The sequence below is a fragment of the Carassius carassius genome, chromosome 35, assembly GCF_963082965.1.
Source record: "Carassius carassius chromosome 35, fCarCar2.1, whole genome shotgun sequence".
NCBI lineage: Eukaryota > Metazoa > Chordata > Actinopteri > Cypriniformes > Cyprinidae > Carassius > Carassius carassius.
The window spans coordinates 17,345,215-17,362,804 of NC_081789.1; the positions used below are offsets into that span (position 1 = coordinate 17,345,215).

At 39.2% G+C, this 17,590-nt stretch overlaps 3 protein-coding genes across 3 annotated transcripts; 1 reads left to right on the forward strand and 2 right to left on the reverse strand.

Moving 5' to 3' along the window:
* Positions 1–2,713: 2,713 nt before the first annotated feature.
* On the reverse strand, positions 2,714–5,739 carry gpr12 (G protein-coupled receptor 12). Its single transcript, XM_059524126.1, has 2 exons — positions 5,558–5,739; positions 2,714–3,966 (listed from the first exon to the last, which is right to left on the reverse strand). Exon 2 carries the CDS (start codon positions 3,952–3,954, stop codon positions 2,929–2,931), a length of 1,026 nt encoding a protein of 341 aa, XP_059380109.1. The 5' UTR covers positions 3,955–3,966; positions 5,558–5,739; the 3' UTR covers positions 2,714–2,928.
* A 3,016-nt stretch (positions 5,740–8,755) lies between these two features.
* On the reverse strand, positions 8,756–14,388 carry usp12a (ubiquitin specific peptidase 12a). The gene is made up of 9 exons (XM_059524681.1): positions 14,246–14,388; positions 13,139–13,219; positions 12,818–13,031; positions 11,672–11,904; positions 11,480–11,556; positions 11,305–11,388; positions 11,019–11,216; positions 10,186–10,264; positions 8,756–9,562 (listed from the first exon to the last, which is right to left on the reverse strand). Exons 1-9 carry the CDS (start codon positions 14,291–14,293, stop codon positions 9,461–9,463), a joined length of 1,116 nt encoding a protein of 371 aa, XP_059380664.1. The 5' UTR covers positions 14,294–14,388; the 3' UTR covers positions 8,756–9,460.
* Positions 14,389–15,122: 734 nt separating this feature from the next.
* rpl21 (ribosomal protein L21) lies at positions 15,123–17,331 on the forward strand. The gene is made up of 6 exons (XM_059524682.1): positions 15,123–15,203; positions 15,876–15,954; positions 16,050–16,111; positions 16,193–16,305; positions 16,816–16,966; positions 17,208–17,331. Exons 2-6 carry the CDS (start codon positions 15,888–15,890, stop codon positions 17,295–17,297), a joined length of 483 nt encoding a protein of 160 aa, XP_059380665.1. The 5' UTR covers positions 15,123–15,203; positions 15,876–15,887; the 3' UTR covers positions 17,298–17,331.
* The last annotated feature ends 259 nt before the right edge of the window (positions 17,332–17,590 follow it).

The following is a 17,590-nucleotide window of genomic DNA, read 5'->3' on the forward strand; positions in this document are numbered from 1 at the left end:
ACATTATAAGCATCTTTAAAGTTCGTAAAAGCAAATGCATACGGCAGAGTAGGTCACATTGAGTGTACAGAGAGATTTCATTCATAGTTAGATATCGTAAATGACCACAGGCAGGGCTCAGTCACTTTCTGGTCGAGAGAACACGAGGCTGTGAGATTATGGACATGTTTACAGGGATTGGGACATCTGTCCAGTTTCTGCTTTATTTTCTAATCCCAAATTCACTAATATCATTTGGATGATGTTGAAATAAGTACAGTTGTCAGTCGTTCTTGGAATCCACTCGTATATTCTTGGTGGGTTTTTCATGTATGTTTTTTTCCATCTAGCTGAGGTGTTGGTTTTGCTTGGGAACGGCTGTTATTGCTGCCAGAATATTGCTATAATTTGATGAAACGCTTGGTCCTTAGTTATTGCTCGCTGATGGATTCTGCCACAGCACTGAAATGGATAGTGGCTGGTTGGCATTTGGAGGGCATAAGGTAAAAAGCAGGGGTGAACTTCAGCTCATAATAGTAGCAGGACTCCAGCCTCAGATGCGATGGAAGTATGAGAAGATTGATTTCATAATAACATTCTCCCTCATCTGACATTTGCTAGGTTTAAGAGGCCAGCTGTTCTCCTCATTATAATCGTGTTGTGTGGACCGTTTGAGGAGATTCACCAGTTTACTAACATTAAATTGAATGTAAATCTATGGAAGGCTCATCTAAGAGTGGAAGTGCAGATTGGCTGGCACATCTTTGAACAGTTTCATCATTTTAGAATATCATTTATCAGGGGTGAAACTCATGAAATCATGTCCGGGTCATATTTCACCCCCAAATTAAAAGATTTTTTTTTTTACTTTGCATAAAGACAATGAAGCAAATTATTTTGGGAATATTATTTAATTTTGGCCTTCCATGATAGATAAGTCCATTTTTACACCCTAACCTAATGCATCTATTAATTATAAGACTAACATTATAAACATTATAAAATTACATAATTATAACTAATTATATAATTTGATTATATATGTATTATATAACATTATATTTCAGATATCTTTGACATATATTTGTCATGTATAAAATGGCTAAAAAAGTGTTCTGAGTTGTTAAAATTTTTTCAAGCTTGATTTGTTTGGGAGGGGTTATATAAATCATTTGAATTGTGTTTGTGAAAATAATGTCAAAGTACAATAATTATTTTCTTTTGATTGTGGGGTGAAAAGCTTTACACGCATTGTTTCAAACAAAATACCTCTAATTAATATATCTATAATGCCATGCCCAAATCATCATTCTTTGCAAATGCAATACACGTAAATTTCAAGCAAAATGCTATGAACTACCATTGTGACAGCTATCCCATATCCAGTAATAATTACCAGTTGAACATAATAAATGGAGCAGTGCTCTATTCAGAGCGACAATGAGAATGCAAATTAAAAGCAAATCAATAGAAAATACATTCGGTTCCATCCTGCATGTCGCTGCATATAAACAAACCTCTTATTCTCAGCCACTTAATGCACGTTTTGTACTCAACAGTTCTTTGAAATGAGCCTCTACTCATAGGGGGCTGTTAAAATGAACATACATACACTTTCTCCCAGTCACTTTCATTTATGGAAGATAATACAGAGACAGTTCGACTTCCATTCTAAACCAAAATAAAGGCATCGATGGGTTCGGTTATTTATAGAGTGGTTCTCATTCTGAGATTGTAGTTAGCTCTTCATGGTTTTCTGCTTTGGAGGACATTTTACACTCGGCCACGCTTGGGTTGGGATTTAAATCAAACAGAAGAGACAGCGTGCCTGTCTCTCTCGCGCGTGCGTGCGTGCGTGTGTGCGTTCTCCAGGTCGGTATATTCAGAGGATGCAAGGCGCGGATCACCGAGTTCCTGGTCTATTTTTAGCACACCGCGGTTACTTAACGTTCAGCGCACGTTCTTGAATGCAGCAACAGCAGGACGAGATGAATGAACTTCAGGATGCAGTCAAGAGGACTGCCTTGTGCTGCCCCTCATCTTCCTTCTCCCTCACAGCCTGTGCAACAGGGGGCTGTCACTGTGGACAAGCCAAAACAAGCACAAAAATGGAAAAGCATATATATATATATTTATATATATATATATATATATATATATATACAGTACAGACCAAAAGTTTGGACACACCTTCTCATTCAAAGAGTTTTCTTTATTTTCATGACTTTTCATGACTGAAGGCATCAAAACTATGAATTAACACATGTGGAATTATATATGGAATTATATACATAACAAAAAAGTGTGAAACAACTGAAAATATGTCATATTCTAGGTTCTTCAAAGTAGCCACCTTTTGCTTTGATTACTGCTTTGCACACTCTTGGCATTCTCTTGATGAGCTTCAAGAGGTAGTCACCTGAAATGGTCTTCCAACAGTCTTGAAGGAGTTCCCCGAGAGATGCTTAGCACTTGTTGGCCCTTTTGCCTTCTGTCTGCGGTCCAGCTCACCCCTAAACCATCTCGATTGGGTTCAGGTCCGGTGACTGTGGAGGCCAGGTCATCTGGCGCAGCACCCCATCACTCTCCTTCTTGGTCAAATAGCCCTTGATGCCTTTAGTGTGACTCTATAATTTTCATAGTCATGAAAATAAAGAAAACTCTTGGTGTGTCCAAACTTTTGGTCTGTACTGTATATATATATATATATATATATATATATATATATACACACAAGATATTTACAGCTGACTGCCACACAGCATCCGTTTCTGCCCCTTTTTTTCTTGGAAAGGATGTGGCAGCTGGTCGGATTGGGATCAGACGACGGTTTTGTGGCAGTGGTTGTCACATAACAATTAGGGGAAGACATAAATGGGTGATGCGCACACCCCTTTTCGTCCCGGGGTTATTGGGGGAATCTCTGGTCTGTGTAATTCCCTAGGCACATCAGACATCACTGGGGGTCCGTGCCCGCTGGGCCAAGCTGGCAGGGATACATCCGCAGCACACCAGCCACAACGCTTTCTGAATCTCTTGATTGCGGAAGGCGTAAATTACGGGGTTGATCACCGAGTTGTAGGTGGCGGGAACCAGGGTGGCATACGTGTAAAGGGGCGGGTACGTATAATCGGCTATGAGCGAGTAAACCGTAAATGGCATCCAGCAAGCTGCGAATGTGCCCAGAATGATCGCCAGGGTGGATACGCCTTTCCGCGTCGTGACGTAGTGAGGACTTGCAGCTAAAAAGTGGTGTTGCAGGGCAATTTGGTGCGCGTGACGCATGACGATTTTACAAATATGCACGTAGAGCTGAAGCATGAGGCCGAACAGTAGAAGGAAGGAGATGGACAGAACGGCTACGTTGTTTCTTGTTAGGGGCCAAACCACACTGCAGTTCTCCTCCTGGCCCAAGCAGTTCACACCAGTAACCGGCAGCAAACCCAAAAATAATGAAACTCCCCATAGAAGCACCAGCATGGTGTATGTGAACGCGGCCGTTCGCTCTGAGTTGTAGGTGAGGGCGTAGTATAGGGACAGGTAGCGGTCGATGGTAATAGCTAACAGGCTAAATACAGATGCTGAGAAGGATGCCACCACCAGACCTACAGTCAGCAGCTGTGCTGAGTCAGATCTTAGCAAATAAGCGAAGGTAAAGTGCAGGACTAACCCTAAACCAGCCAATAAGTCGGCTAGAGCTAGGCTGCCGATCAGCAGAAACATTGGGGCACGCAGTGCTGGGTTCTGCCAGATGACCAAAACCACCAGGGCATTCTCGCAGGCTATAAGGGTGCCGGATGAACACAGCACAATATCCCATGGGTTTACCAGCAGCTCAGCAGGCGGCCTCGCCGGCAAGACAACCGCAGGTGGGTATGTTCTGACGGTGATGTTTTCTATGCTTCCTGCACCGCTGCTGCCCCAGGTGGGCTCTTGAGCCAGCCAGCTGGGAGAAACTGGCACCTCTTCACTCATTCTGCCTCCCGTCTAAATTGGCACACACAGAAAAACATAATAAGGTGTATAGGTAAAGAAAATAGACCAAACAAAATAATCTACTACTTTTGTTCCCCCCAAAAAAGTTATAGTTAACTATACATTTTGTGTTTGTGTGTTTATGTGGTTTATGAGGACACAAATTTGTTTAATAAGATGAGTATGACATAGGTATTACAAAGTGAAGGTGGTTTATTATGAGGATGCTTTTGGTGTCCCTGTAATTCAAAAGGCGTATAAATCATTCAGAATGTTAAGGGATAGTTCAAAAAACCCGAAAATTCTGTGATCATTTACTCACTCTTGTCTCATTCCAAACCTGTATGACTGGCTTTCTTCTATAGAACACCAAAGAAGAAATTTAAAAGAATGTTGTTAACCAATTTTGGTTTCCATTAAGTTTTGTCCATATGGAAATCAATGGGACCTGAAACTTTTTGGTTTCTTTCTATCTTTTTATGTTTTACAAAAGAAAGAGCCATACAGGGTATTAACTACAAAATAAATGTATTTGTTTTAAAACAAAATTATTTTACAAATAATGCCTTAAGCATAATGCACTATTTCTCAGTAGATAAAATTATTGATGCTTTTTATTTTTTCAGTGATTTACGTGACGTGACATTCAGCCAAGTATGGTGACCCATACTCAGAATTTGTGCTCTGCATTTAACCCATCCGAAGTGCACACACACACTGTGAACACACACACACACCGTGAACACACACCCGGAGCAGTTGGCAGCCATTCATGCTGCGGCGCCTGGGGAGCAGTTGGGGGTTCAGTGCCTTGCTCAAGGGCACCTAAGTCATGGTACTGCCGGCCCAAGATTCAAACCCACAACCCTAGGGTAAGGAGTCAAACTCTCTAACCACTAGGCCACGACTTCCCCCTTACTGCAAGATTATATGTATTTTACCTATAAATATAGTATAATTTTAACTGTATGTGGTAAATAACCAATGGGGCTAACCAATAATGGGTCTTTATTTAGATTTTTTGCACCCCCCCCCCTCATTAATTTTTTTATAGTGCATGTAATGGTAGTTAAACATACAAAAAAAGAAAAGAAAAAAAAACCTTAAGATCATCCATTTTTAAAGAAATGAGTAGATAATTAGCCATTCCCTACAATTAGGCATTCCTTCTCTGTTAGTCTATTAAAACTCATTGTTCTTTTGTGCAGAACAAAGAATCAAATTAAGATAGATTAAAGACACATTTACTTGTATTTAGTGGATATATGAATCTGCTATTATTGAGATCATTTTAAATCATAGCCTAGAGTACAATGGTGGAGAATCAGAAAGGAAGGGAGGGCCCCGATGAGTGCTGATATTAAATAAAGGCGGGTTCCACTGCTTATAGAAGCGCCCCTGCATCAGCATCCTTTCATCTATCAGATATGGACTCTTAAAGCACATCTTCACTGGAAGCATTGATGCCTCTCAGTCCTTTTAGCTTTATTATAATGCCTAAGCCCTTGCTCTGTAAAAATCATTTATGTGTTGTAAAATGCAAAGCAGACTTATTTCAGATATACCCGGTTCCCATTCACTCCCCATTTGGAGGCTTCCCTACCTTGTCCTTTGGAGGAGAGGCGCCTGTTTAAATGTTTTTGCGTCCTTCTTGTCTTGCCATGGTACTCAATGGCAGCTCTGCTCGCAGGTGCAGCGCCGCACGGACGGATAGAGGAGTCTGATGCCGGACCGGAGGAGCGTTACAGCCAGCAGCGATAGCGGCTCTTCGCCGTCTGCCCGAGCATCGCCACCGACTGCGGCTGTGCGAAGCGCGGGGAGGGGTGAGCTTTCCTCCAGAGCAGAAGCCAGGTCCCGTCACCTATTTATCTGTAAACTGCTCGGAAACTGAACGACGCGACTGTTTGTTGTCATGAGCATTTTCGTCAACAAATAAATAAAAATACAATAACGAATTACATTATTTATTCAAAAATAAATAATTTTAATTCGTTATCATCGTCACGGATGACTTTTTGGCCAGTCCTCAACGCCGAGGCTGCAACGCAATCCTGTGGCTTTTTGTTACCATTTTCGGTTCTGGCTTGGGCTAATTCGTAAAATCTCATTCGTACGTTTTCGTACGATCTGCTTACGCCACAATGACGTTATATTTAGAGGTGGACCTACATGCTTTTATTCCAACAAAATTTTTTTTTTAAAAGTCATGTTTTCTAATCCTGCATCCAATTAATATCAATCAAAGTGCAGTTAGGTTGTTTTGATTAAATAACTACAAAAAATACAACTAACAAAATAAAACACAATAACAACATAACACAATGAAAAAAACGATTTATGAAAATTTATTAAATGGAGTTATCTGTTTTTGCAAATAAACTGTTTATATATATTTATATACACACACACACACACACGTGGTCAGAATTGTTGGTACCCTTGGTAAATATGATCAAAGAAGGCTCTGAAAATAAACATGCATGCGTCAAATATTAATCATTTCAATGTTTTATTTTAAAAGAAAATCACACAAATCTCAACTTTGAACTAAAACAATTGAAAATGGGGGAAAAACTCTTTATGAAATAAAAATTTTTCTCAAATACATGTTGGACACAATTATTGGTACCCCTTAGAAATTCTTATGACATCTCTGAAGTATATTCCAATTAATATTTACCATTTTGAGCACTCCAGTGTGATTATGAACATAAAATTGTTCAGCCATGGCTTCCTGTTTCACAGGAATATAAGAGGGGAAAAAAGGCCAAATTACTTTAATCATCTGTCACAATAAGAAAAACCAAAACACATATTTCTGCTGTGCAGCAAAAGATAATTGAGCTTCACAAATTAGTGAAGTGGCTTTAAGAAAATACCAAGAGCAGTGAAAATTCACCATCACGGCAATAATTAAGAATTTACAATCAATAGAAAATGTCTGCCTGGAAGAGGACGTGTGTCTACATCTACCTAATGCATGGTTAGGAGGAGAGTTGAGTGGCCAAAGACTCTCCAAGGATCACAGCTGGAGAACTGCAGAAAATAGTTGAGTCTCGGGTTCAGACATTATAGGAGAAAATTTAGAGCTATTAAACTGGCAAATGGAGGTTTCATAAAGTATTGAATAAAAGGGTACTGTTAATTGTGGCCAATGTGTTAGAGAAAAACATGTATTTCATAATGATATTTCCCCCCATTTTAAATTCTTATTCTCCAATGAAAGGTTAGATTGTTGTGATTTTTTTTTTTAAATAAAAGATCAAAAAGGATTAACAATGCAGATTTATTTTCACAGCTTTCTTTGATCATATTTACTAAGGGTACCAACAATTCTGACCGTGTGTGTGTGTGTGTGTATTCATACTTTGCTTATGCTATATTATTATTATTTTAAAGGACATATCATGAAAATCTGACTGTTTTTGTAACTCGTGTGTTTTTAACGTAAACTTGTGTGTGACTAAGAACTAGTACTCACATGCTGTGACAGTCTCTTTCTGTCCTTGTGCTTTAAATGTGTGCACTCAGAGTAAACCAACTAATATGGTTTAAAACGGATGATTTCAGTACTATTAACATGATAATCAGAACTAAAACATATTTTTTTAGCAGGTACGAGCTGTAATAAGGCAGCTCTATTCTGGAAAATGGGGCGGGGATCAGCAGCTCATTTGCATTTAAAGATACAGGCCCGAAAAACAGCATGTTTCTGCTTCCACTCAAAATAGGCATTTTCAAAATGATACAATAAATTATCTGTGTGGTATTTTGAGCTGAAGCTTAACAGACACATTCTGGGGACACCAGAAGTTTTTATTACATAATATAAAAAGGGGCATAATTTGTCACCTTTAAATAAAAAACAAATCCTAAAGGGCATAAAGTAGTATAATGATTTTGAAAATTACCAATTAATACTAATTATTATAATAATTTATAAACAATGACCTTGAAAGGCTGGTAATGGCTTAATTAACTGTAAAACTGAACTTGGTTACCCTTTGATAGCACTAAAACATGCCAAAACATGTATTGCAAGGTTTCAGTTTAGCTTGACTTGGCAAAATGTAATATTAACACCATAAACTTTTTTTTGCTTTAAAAATTCACTTTAAGAACCACCTTTTCACAATAGAAAAAGCACCCATTTCAAATGACCCAGAAGGTATTGCAATGTGTCTGTGTGGGATGAGACCCATTTATCTAGCATCTGACATTCAGACTGCATCTTTCTGGAAAGATACACATTGTGTTGCTCCCCTGTGAGAGCTATTCTCGGTGAGAGCTATTAACAGTATGCTCATCTGTGTCACCCACTTCCCCCACTATCTTCCCTCTCCTCCATCCTTTAACCCCGCACAGCGGCCTCTCACTCAAGACAGACTCACACCTCCTCATAGACTAAACTGCACAGTCAGTGATGACGCCTGATAAAATCCTTTCCAGTCTGAAACTAGGCTCGATATGGCTCTAAAATGACAGATCTGAGAATTGCTTTTGAGTTCTAATAAATATGTGTAACCTTTCATGCAAATTTAAAAGGAGTCAACCTCATTTTATGCAATAATGAGCAAGCAAAGTCATTGCAAAACAACACAGAACCCTTTAAAGCTGGAGTGAGAGGAAAGCAATGGTGAAAAAGAAATGATGCTATGCAATTCTCCATCTTGCAGTAATCTTGACCGGCCACTGAGGGGCCACAGTGACCAAGAATGATCACAGGTGATGCAATGATGCAGTCATCAGCACAGGAAAAAAAAAAAGGCGTCCAATCAAATCGCAGTAGGCTGGTGATAACTGGTATTTACATGCTTACATGCATACATCCTATCTTGGTGTATACACTTTTATTTATTTTTCTTTAAAACAGAAAATGATAATTTCACAACAGGCCGTCTCAAGCAAACCCTTACATTAACCTTCCAACATCTACAAAACTGTATCAAAAGTGCACCATAGTGTTATACATCTTTTCTGGTTCTATCCTCTTTTTTGGCTATATCAGTAATATTATTATAATTCTCATAATATTTATACAAATATCACTCTGTACAAGGTAGAAATACATGACCCGCTATGCCCCGCACCTGGAGCGTTTAGACCCTCCCCGCCATTATAATAAACACACCCACTTTCCCCATGCACAAGTCTTCAGCCTTCTCACAGCCACAGGAATCAAAAGGTTGCAGCATGAAAGCTGAATGCAAATCCGGGTCGTATCATTCAGTCTGTTACACTAAACACATTCTCTCCACGGTAAAGGACTGAACACGAGTGATGAAACACTCCCACAACGTAAAAACAACTGACAAACAACGTTCAAAAGGCCTTGCGACTGCATCGCGTCCAACGTTACTGCTGCGTGGAGACTGGCGAGGGTGGGCTTGGACGGGTGGGGTGGGGTGTGTGTGAGGCGCCGCTGCAGGAAGACCCTGCGCAGGGTTCAGCGTACAGGCACGGCTGCTGCACAGGTGTCTGTAAGGGGACGCTGCTCTGGCCTCTCTCAGTCTCTGGACTGGTAAAACAGGATGTACCCAGACTCAGAGTTCTTGGAAATTTCCGAGGTTAATCCGTAGAACTCCTCAATCGCCTGGGCATCAATTTTCTACAGGAGGAAACAAAAAACTTTTTATAACAACTGCAGAAATACCATTCTGTAATAAATTACTTTTCCGTGACATTTGTAGAAAAGCATGACTAGAAAAATATAAATTCACTATAAAGACACTGGCCCGGTTTCAGAGACATCGCTTAGCCTAAGCCAGGATTAGGCCATAGTTCAATTAGGACAGTGGTCTCAAACTCAGTTCCTGGAGGGCCACAGCTCTGCAGAATTTAGCTCCAACCAGCTTCAACTAACACCTGCTCGTAAGTTTCTAGTAATCCTGAAGCCCTTGATTAGCTGGATCAGGTGTGTTTGGTTAGGGTTGGAGCTAAACTGTGCAGAGCTGTGGCCCTCCAGAAATTGAGTTTGAGACCAATTAAATAGGACATTTAAGTATTTTTTATAAACATGCTTTAGAAAAAAAAAACATTACTGGTGTGCATCTTAAGACAAATTATAGATTATATATTAAGACTCATTATTTAGTAACTTATTTATTATATTAAAACTCAGTTTTGTTATTATATTTTATTATTATCCCCCATGCCTGTGGGAACTCTGAATCTTGCAAATTTCTATCAAAGTAAATAATTAATAGTTATATATGACGGATGGCAGCTTACCTCTACGATGTCATCATCAAATAGTAGCCAGAAATCATGACTCTTTACAATTGCGATGTAGTGTCCTCGGTTTGGACCACTATAAAAGCACACACACACATACATACAGAAATTAAGGAAGCAAATCAGTACAGTTCTCCTTTTTATTTAATTTTTTTGCAAGGAGAGATTTCAAAAAGCTTGCATGAAGAGATTCTGTTAACACAAGCAAGTATTGTGAAATCAGACAATGGAGGAGGAAGAAAAACACATTTATAAAGGTTTGAAAGTCCATTCTGGCTTCCTGGATTTCATTTAAACTTTTGGCTGTGTTCCGGTTCGCTTTTTTTATGCCCTTCACTCGCTAGCTTCCCTTCTTCTTGTTTACTCGGTCATTGATTACGTTGAATGAGTGCTCACTTCTGGAGGAACCCATGGAATGGGCTGAACTAGAACGTCCTAAGCCCTTGATCATTTAGAATCTACTATGGAATTGGTTTATTGTTTACATTTTTCCCCTTACAAATCTGTTTGGTGCGGCACTCTTTTTTTTCAGAAAAATCATTTATATATTATAGAGTTGTTTGGGGTGGGGATAAATTAAACGCGATCTGCGATAACGTCATAGTCAAATTGCAATCTGGTCTATAGAGCGGCCTGATGTGTGCATATGAAGCAGACTCGCTCCCTCGGTCAAAGTCGAAGGTATGTCCGAGTAATCTTCCCTCGTCCACTTGACGAAGTGAAACGCACTTCAAAATGACAGCGGGGATTCCCCCGAGGGTAAGTGCTTAGAGAGGTTTGTGAGTGCGTGTCTAAAAGTGTACTGGAACGCCGTTCTTGTATCGACTCACCTGCCACAATGCACCACCACAGCGACTAGGTCGTAAAGCCTCTCGGGATTGGTGGCATCGCCAGAAGTGTTAAAGAGGCGGAGCTCCAGAGGGAAGACCACACGGTAGCTTAGCTTAGTGTAGCGCTGCAGCTGCTCCATGTATTTAAATCTCTTCAAGTGCAAGGCGAGGATCATGGGAAGTTTCTTAACCCGCATTCTAGACTCAAACACATTCATATATTAAGTATATTCTGTACATATACATTCAGAAAACCAGGAAGCAGCTGGCAGAAATGAATGCTCACCGTTTGTGTGCCTCTTGTTTACTTCTGCATTCCTCACAGTAATATTTATACTCACTGCACAAGGTCTCTGTATTACTGAAACCTCTATAAAGGGCCAGTATGAAAAGCATTAATTTATTAAAGCGTATATATATTCATGTTTAAAATGGGTTCAAGTGTGAGTGTGCTTTTAGACCTGAGACAGTGTGTGATTGAAGTGTTCTGCTCCACGTCCACTGACAAATCCAAGAAATCCTCATCTTTACTGCTTATCTATGAGAGAACAAAGTGCAAAGACGCCTCAGATAAAAGTACAGCCAATCACAGCCAGCAGAACTATCAAGGTACTGTCTTATTGGACTAACAGGTTTATGTGAGGTGCTATTACCGTCTCGCAGGTGAGGCATCGCGTCTCATTGGTCAACGTGCCCTGGAAGATCTCATGAACCCAGGTGGAGGAGGGTGGGGTGCTGTTATTGTTCTGTGAATCGAGTGTGCCATTGGCCAATTTGCCATTCTGTTTGTCTTGCTTGCGCTCTTCTTGTAGCAGGTCTGCTATAGTGTTCAGCAGGTAGTTGAGGAACTCGTGTGCATCTTGCTGCATGTAGTTATCAAACAGTTCTGTGGGAGGACAGGGAGAAAGAATGTTTTACAAGGAACACATGAACGTTGAATGTGTTGACAACTAAGTAGTAAATGGTTTTGCGATGATATTTCAATTGCAGTGCTGCATTTGAAAAATGTTACGTTTTTGCGGTAACACTTTACAAAAAGGTTCCATTAGTTAACATGCACTAACAATGACCAACACATTTGTTACAATATTTGTTAGTCTTTGTTAACATCAGTTAATAAAAAAACTACTTTTAGTTCACGTTAGCTCAACTCAATTAAAACAATATTTACACATTTACAACTTTTTATTATTGTATTAGTAAATATCCAAATTAACATTAACTTCAATTCAGTGTTCCTGTAGCTCAATTGGTAGAGCACTGCGCTATTAAGCGCAAGGTTGGGGGTTCGATTCCCCGGGAACACATGATATGTAAAAATTGATCGCCTGAATGCACTGTAAGTCGCTTTGGATAAAAGCGTCTGCTAAATGCATAAATTTAATTTAATTTAATTATGATTAATACATGCTTTAGAAGTAGTTTTCATTGTTGGTTAAAAAGTGCTTGAACGATCGCTCCAATGTATTGAATTCTTCATTGTTAATTAATTTTATTAAATGCGTTAACTAATGGGACTGTACTGTAAAGTATTAACAGTTCTGTATATGAAAAATCTTAGAGTTAACTTATTTGTAACTAACGTCTCATCATTCATGGTACGCTTTATGCAAATTAATTATTTATTTGTTAGATACTATGCGCAAATTATATAGATTTAGTAAATGTGATGCAGTTTGTGAAGATGTTTCCTTCAATGCACTGTAAGAACAACTTCATGGGCATTTTCTGACCTAGAAGTAGCATCTAAATTCACATTAAAACTTTGAATACAATCCCTTCTTGCTTGTGTTCCTTACCATTCTCTTTACGTAATCTCGTAATGAATTTCTTCGGGGGTATCACGCCGACTTTCCTCTTCTGGTTGGCTATACTGTGGAACAGGTCGGCCAGGCAGGTGAGCAGGTTCTCCTTGCGGCGCGGCTGGCTCCTGTATGCAAGGATCTTCTCCCGGAACGGCCGGCAGAAGTACAGAGCCTGGAGCACAGAGTTACAGTAGCAGGTGTTTCCAAACTGTGGAACGAAACAGACAGAACACACACACTGATTCCAGAGCATAAGAATAAAAACATGCTGGCTGGAGGAGACAATGTGAGACAACAGGGAATGTCTTTGCTTACGTTTACCAATCCGAAGTAATGCTCATTGACAGGGAACTGTTCCGAGCCAATCTCTTTCTCCAAAGCGGAGGCATTGGCGCCCTGCAATAGAACAGATGAACAGCTGTTCAGGCATTTACAGCTGCATACAATTAGATAGAGAGTCTCTTAAATTACTACGCTAACCACAGTTTCTACCACATACAGTTACTGTTACTACAGTAAAACTATGGTAAGTTGGTTTTAACCACCACATTTTTCAATAAATAAGATGACTTAAGTATTTCTTACATGACTATGGTAAAGACGTCTGACACACATCCAAAGACACATTTGCTAAGATTAAAACAATCACTGATCAACTGATTGAAAATGAGTGTTTTAAAAATGCAAGATCATGAAAAACAAGTAAATGTCAACCTAAATACAACTACATTAGCAGCCATTTCACTACGGTCACTTTTACATTTAAAAAACGCCAAATACATGGGGGGTATATCTAAATCAAAATGCGAATAAAGCATAAAGTTTATGGAGGAAAACACTGACTGTGTACGGAGATGCAGAGAGGGGATGGGACCGTGAAATCACGATGTGACCGCACAGGCAACAGCTTAGCACTGAAGCTCAGATACACTCAACGCGTTTTACATCAGCATGATGCTCACGTTTGCCATACCTAACACAATGCTTGTCTGAAGGCTTGTACTCATTTATTACACATAAATATCAATCGGAGATTTATTTAGATGTCACTGTCTTCGCGCTTATTGAGGACATCTCGCGATCAAACCCCGAGCTGAATGACACTTGAGCTCAGCAGTTAGCAGATCTCTGTTTTGCTGCCTTCAGCAAATCCTATAAGGAAGGGCGAATTTAAAAGCCTAACGTTGTGTTGTGACGACAGTACGGTCGTTTTGTATATCTACCAAATAGCAGTGATTATTTAGGCCCAAGGCAAAATTCATGGCGAGCACACAGACGGATAAAGACAGCTCGCAACTGCAGCAGAGGAAAACTGGCAACCCAAGGAGTCCGACTGACTTAACTAATGCAGCTAGCGACCCTTTACAATATCACGCGACGACTGACGAACAATTATCCGCAATTGAAGTGATATTTACTCACCATGGTACAAAAAGAGGCAAATTTGGAAACTGTCATTAGGATTTCCATTCGCCCAGCGCCATCTTCCACCCAATCACCGCGCGGAGGCGAAGAGGAGTCCCAGTGTGGACTGACTATGGGACTGACTGCGTCTCCGCCAAAGCGAGATCCGCGGGGTCCTAGCGCCCTCACGACATCCGTCTGCTGATGAGACCGCCAAGGGATTATAAAAACAGATTTGTACACACACAAGGGAGAAATTAAATTACATAAACGGTATTCAATAAAACATTTTCACTACATTTTTTTATCAAATCACGTAGTGCATGTCGGTATTTTTAATAAAATAATACTACAGTACAAATAATTAGTAAACTAGTTTGAGAGAATTTTCAGTTGATTCGATTTAAACAATTCAATTTGTAGTAAAAACAAATTACATAAGACTTAATCCCGTTAAAGCTATTTTTAAAACAATTTAAAGAGCTTGTAGAGTGTTGTGATTTTTATGTCAATTTATAGCGAAACTATTTATTTTAATACATATTGTATTTAAAAAAATATATTGTATTAATTATACAATAAATATATTTATATTATAACAGATTTATATTATCTAATCAAGGTTATTTTCATTTATATTAAACAAATTGAAATGAAGGTTAAAGGTTAAGCTTCTTATTTAAAAAAATAAAATAATAATAATACATTTACGCGATTCTTTGAACCTATAACATATTTAATCCAAGCAATGCTCTCTCACTCTGTAAATCAGTTTATAAATGACTTTATAAAGTTTAAATGAGTAAAAAATAAAATAAAAGTTCCCTGTTTTTGTAAGACGATGACATCACTGCTCGCCGCTGCGATACTTTTACTCAGGCAAGTGAGTAGTCCTCCTATTCGTGCGTTGAAGGAAGCACCGCAGGACCCCATCATTCTCTTTCCGCCGTACCCGCCATCTTGCGAGCAACCGGGGGTAAGATGTGCTCCAGACATTATGTATTAAATCGTTAATTACATCGCTCACGTTAAGCAGAAGTGCCACACAAAGTGGCCAAAAATATCTTTACTGGAAAGGCATTGAATTTAAGCTCGCATGAGCGTTTCTGGATGCCGTAAAGAGTGAAATATAGAGTCGAGTTGGAGCATGTGTGTCCCATGCGGGACAAACGTGTACAGACTGCGCAGAGTCCGACATAAAGAGGACGCGTAGAAATATTACCAATTTCTCTGTATCTTCGTACTATGTATTACGAGCGTAGAAATACTTTCGACAGTTGTACGATGTCGCTTCAGTTCGGTCCCATGTTCAGTTGTTGGCCATGAATGATTGTTGGAGGAGCTAAACCGATCTTTTGTCATAAAGACGTCTTAATGTCCTTTTAAGTAGCAAGTGTCTATAATGTTATTCTTCGTTATTGGAGTAATTGCGTTTTTGCATCTATATGAGCAATGCACATTTTACTTGTTGAACTTTCTTTGTACTTTCTTTGTTGAATTTGTCTTATACAGTTAATGGCTAAACTCTCTCTAAGCTAAGTGTGGTTTTTAATATACCGTGGCTGGATTTCAAATAGTTAAATGAAGTGCTTGAACAAATGTTTTCTATAAATTTGTTTTAACTGAATTGTACGTCTTTTGCACCCAGTAATCAGGCATCATGACGAACACCAGAGGCAAGAGGAGGGGGACCAGGTATATGTTTGCCAGGCCCTTCCGCAAGCATGGTGAGGTCATTTATATCACAATTTTTTTTTCTGTACTTTAGCACAAACATAGTGTTAGAAATGGTTAGATCTGACACTTTTTCATTCAATAACAGGCCCAATCCCTCTGTCCACCTACATGCGCATCTACAAGAAGGGTGATATTGTAGACATAAAGGTAAGATTTATTAAATGAAAGAATTGCCACATTATGCTCTTTTGTTGTGGAGTAATTTATTAAAAATACTTTATTATCCAGGGCACAGGAACCATTCAGAAGGGCATGCCTCATAAATGCTACCATGGCAAAACAGGACGCATTTATAACGTTACACAGCATGCTGTAGGCATCATTGTCAACAAGCAAGTCAAGTAAGTACCACACTGAACATGACATGATCTATAAAAATACATGTTAAATGTCGTCATAATGCAACTCAGACTAGCTAGTGATAGCTGGAGGTTGTTGCACCAGTCAAAAACCACTTGGTTCATGTTTAGCTGCAAAGTTAAGTTCTGAATTAATAAAGGAAAAATGGCTAATGTAAACTTTTATTGATGCGTTTTTATTTTTAAAGAACAACAATTTTATTTATAACTTAACCTACCAATTAGAATTGTTCTAACAGTTCTACATATACATTGTCAATATAAGTGAAGGCTTTTGATGCAGAATGCCCCAGATTCACTTTGCCACAAGGGCCATCCAGTGTCCTAAGTGGTCATTAATGTGGGCGAGAGCAGTCATCCTTATGCACCCTGGACAGGCACATTAATGCCTTTGCCAGATTGTCAATATGGAAACATGCCACTCGTGAACAAATCTTGTAAATGTACTACGCTTCTCATCATTTAAGTGACCGATTATTGTTTTACTTTTAGGGGGAAGATCCTGGCTAAGAGAATTAATGTGCGTATCGAGCATGTTAAGCACTCAAAGAGCAGAGACAGCTTCCTGAAGCGTGTTCAGGAGAACGAGAAGCAGAAATTGGAGGCCAAGAAGAACGGCACCTGGGTTGATCTGAAACGCCAGGTATAACCTCTTTTAGGGTTTACTGGTTACTGTCCTGGATGTTAAATGTAATGTACACGGTGACAGGCGTGTATTTCGTTGTACTCCCTGATCTAAATTCATGTTGAGATGCCAAACTGTTATTTGAAGTAAACTAAAACCATTATGATATTTAATTAGTGTGATTGGTTAAAATGACACCGTTATAACAGATCTGGCTGATGTTCTATCATTGTGGTATTGTCTTTTATCTTGTTTTCAGCCTGCTGCTCCACGGCCAGCACACTTTGTCAGTACCAAGAACAACGAGCCTCAGCTCCTGGAGCCCATCCCCTACGAGTTCATGGCATAATTCTGCTGACCAAAATAAAGATCTTTGTAACATACTGTTAGTTTGGAACTCTTTCTTCATCCTTTGTTCAATTGTGCTTCTATTGTGAATGAATATGAGCTGTGTGTGGAGTCTTGTTAATACTATATAGTATATAATTAAATTGTTGTTGTAAATTGACAGTGATGTGCCATAGGAGTACTATAAACATGGCAATAAACAGTTGTTGCTTTAGTCCATTTACTTGTGTGATAAAGCTATTATAGAACTAGGTGCATATGCTTTTCATATTTTTAGTTATAATTTTCAGTTCA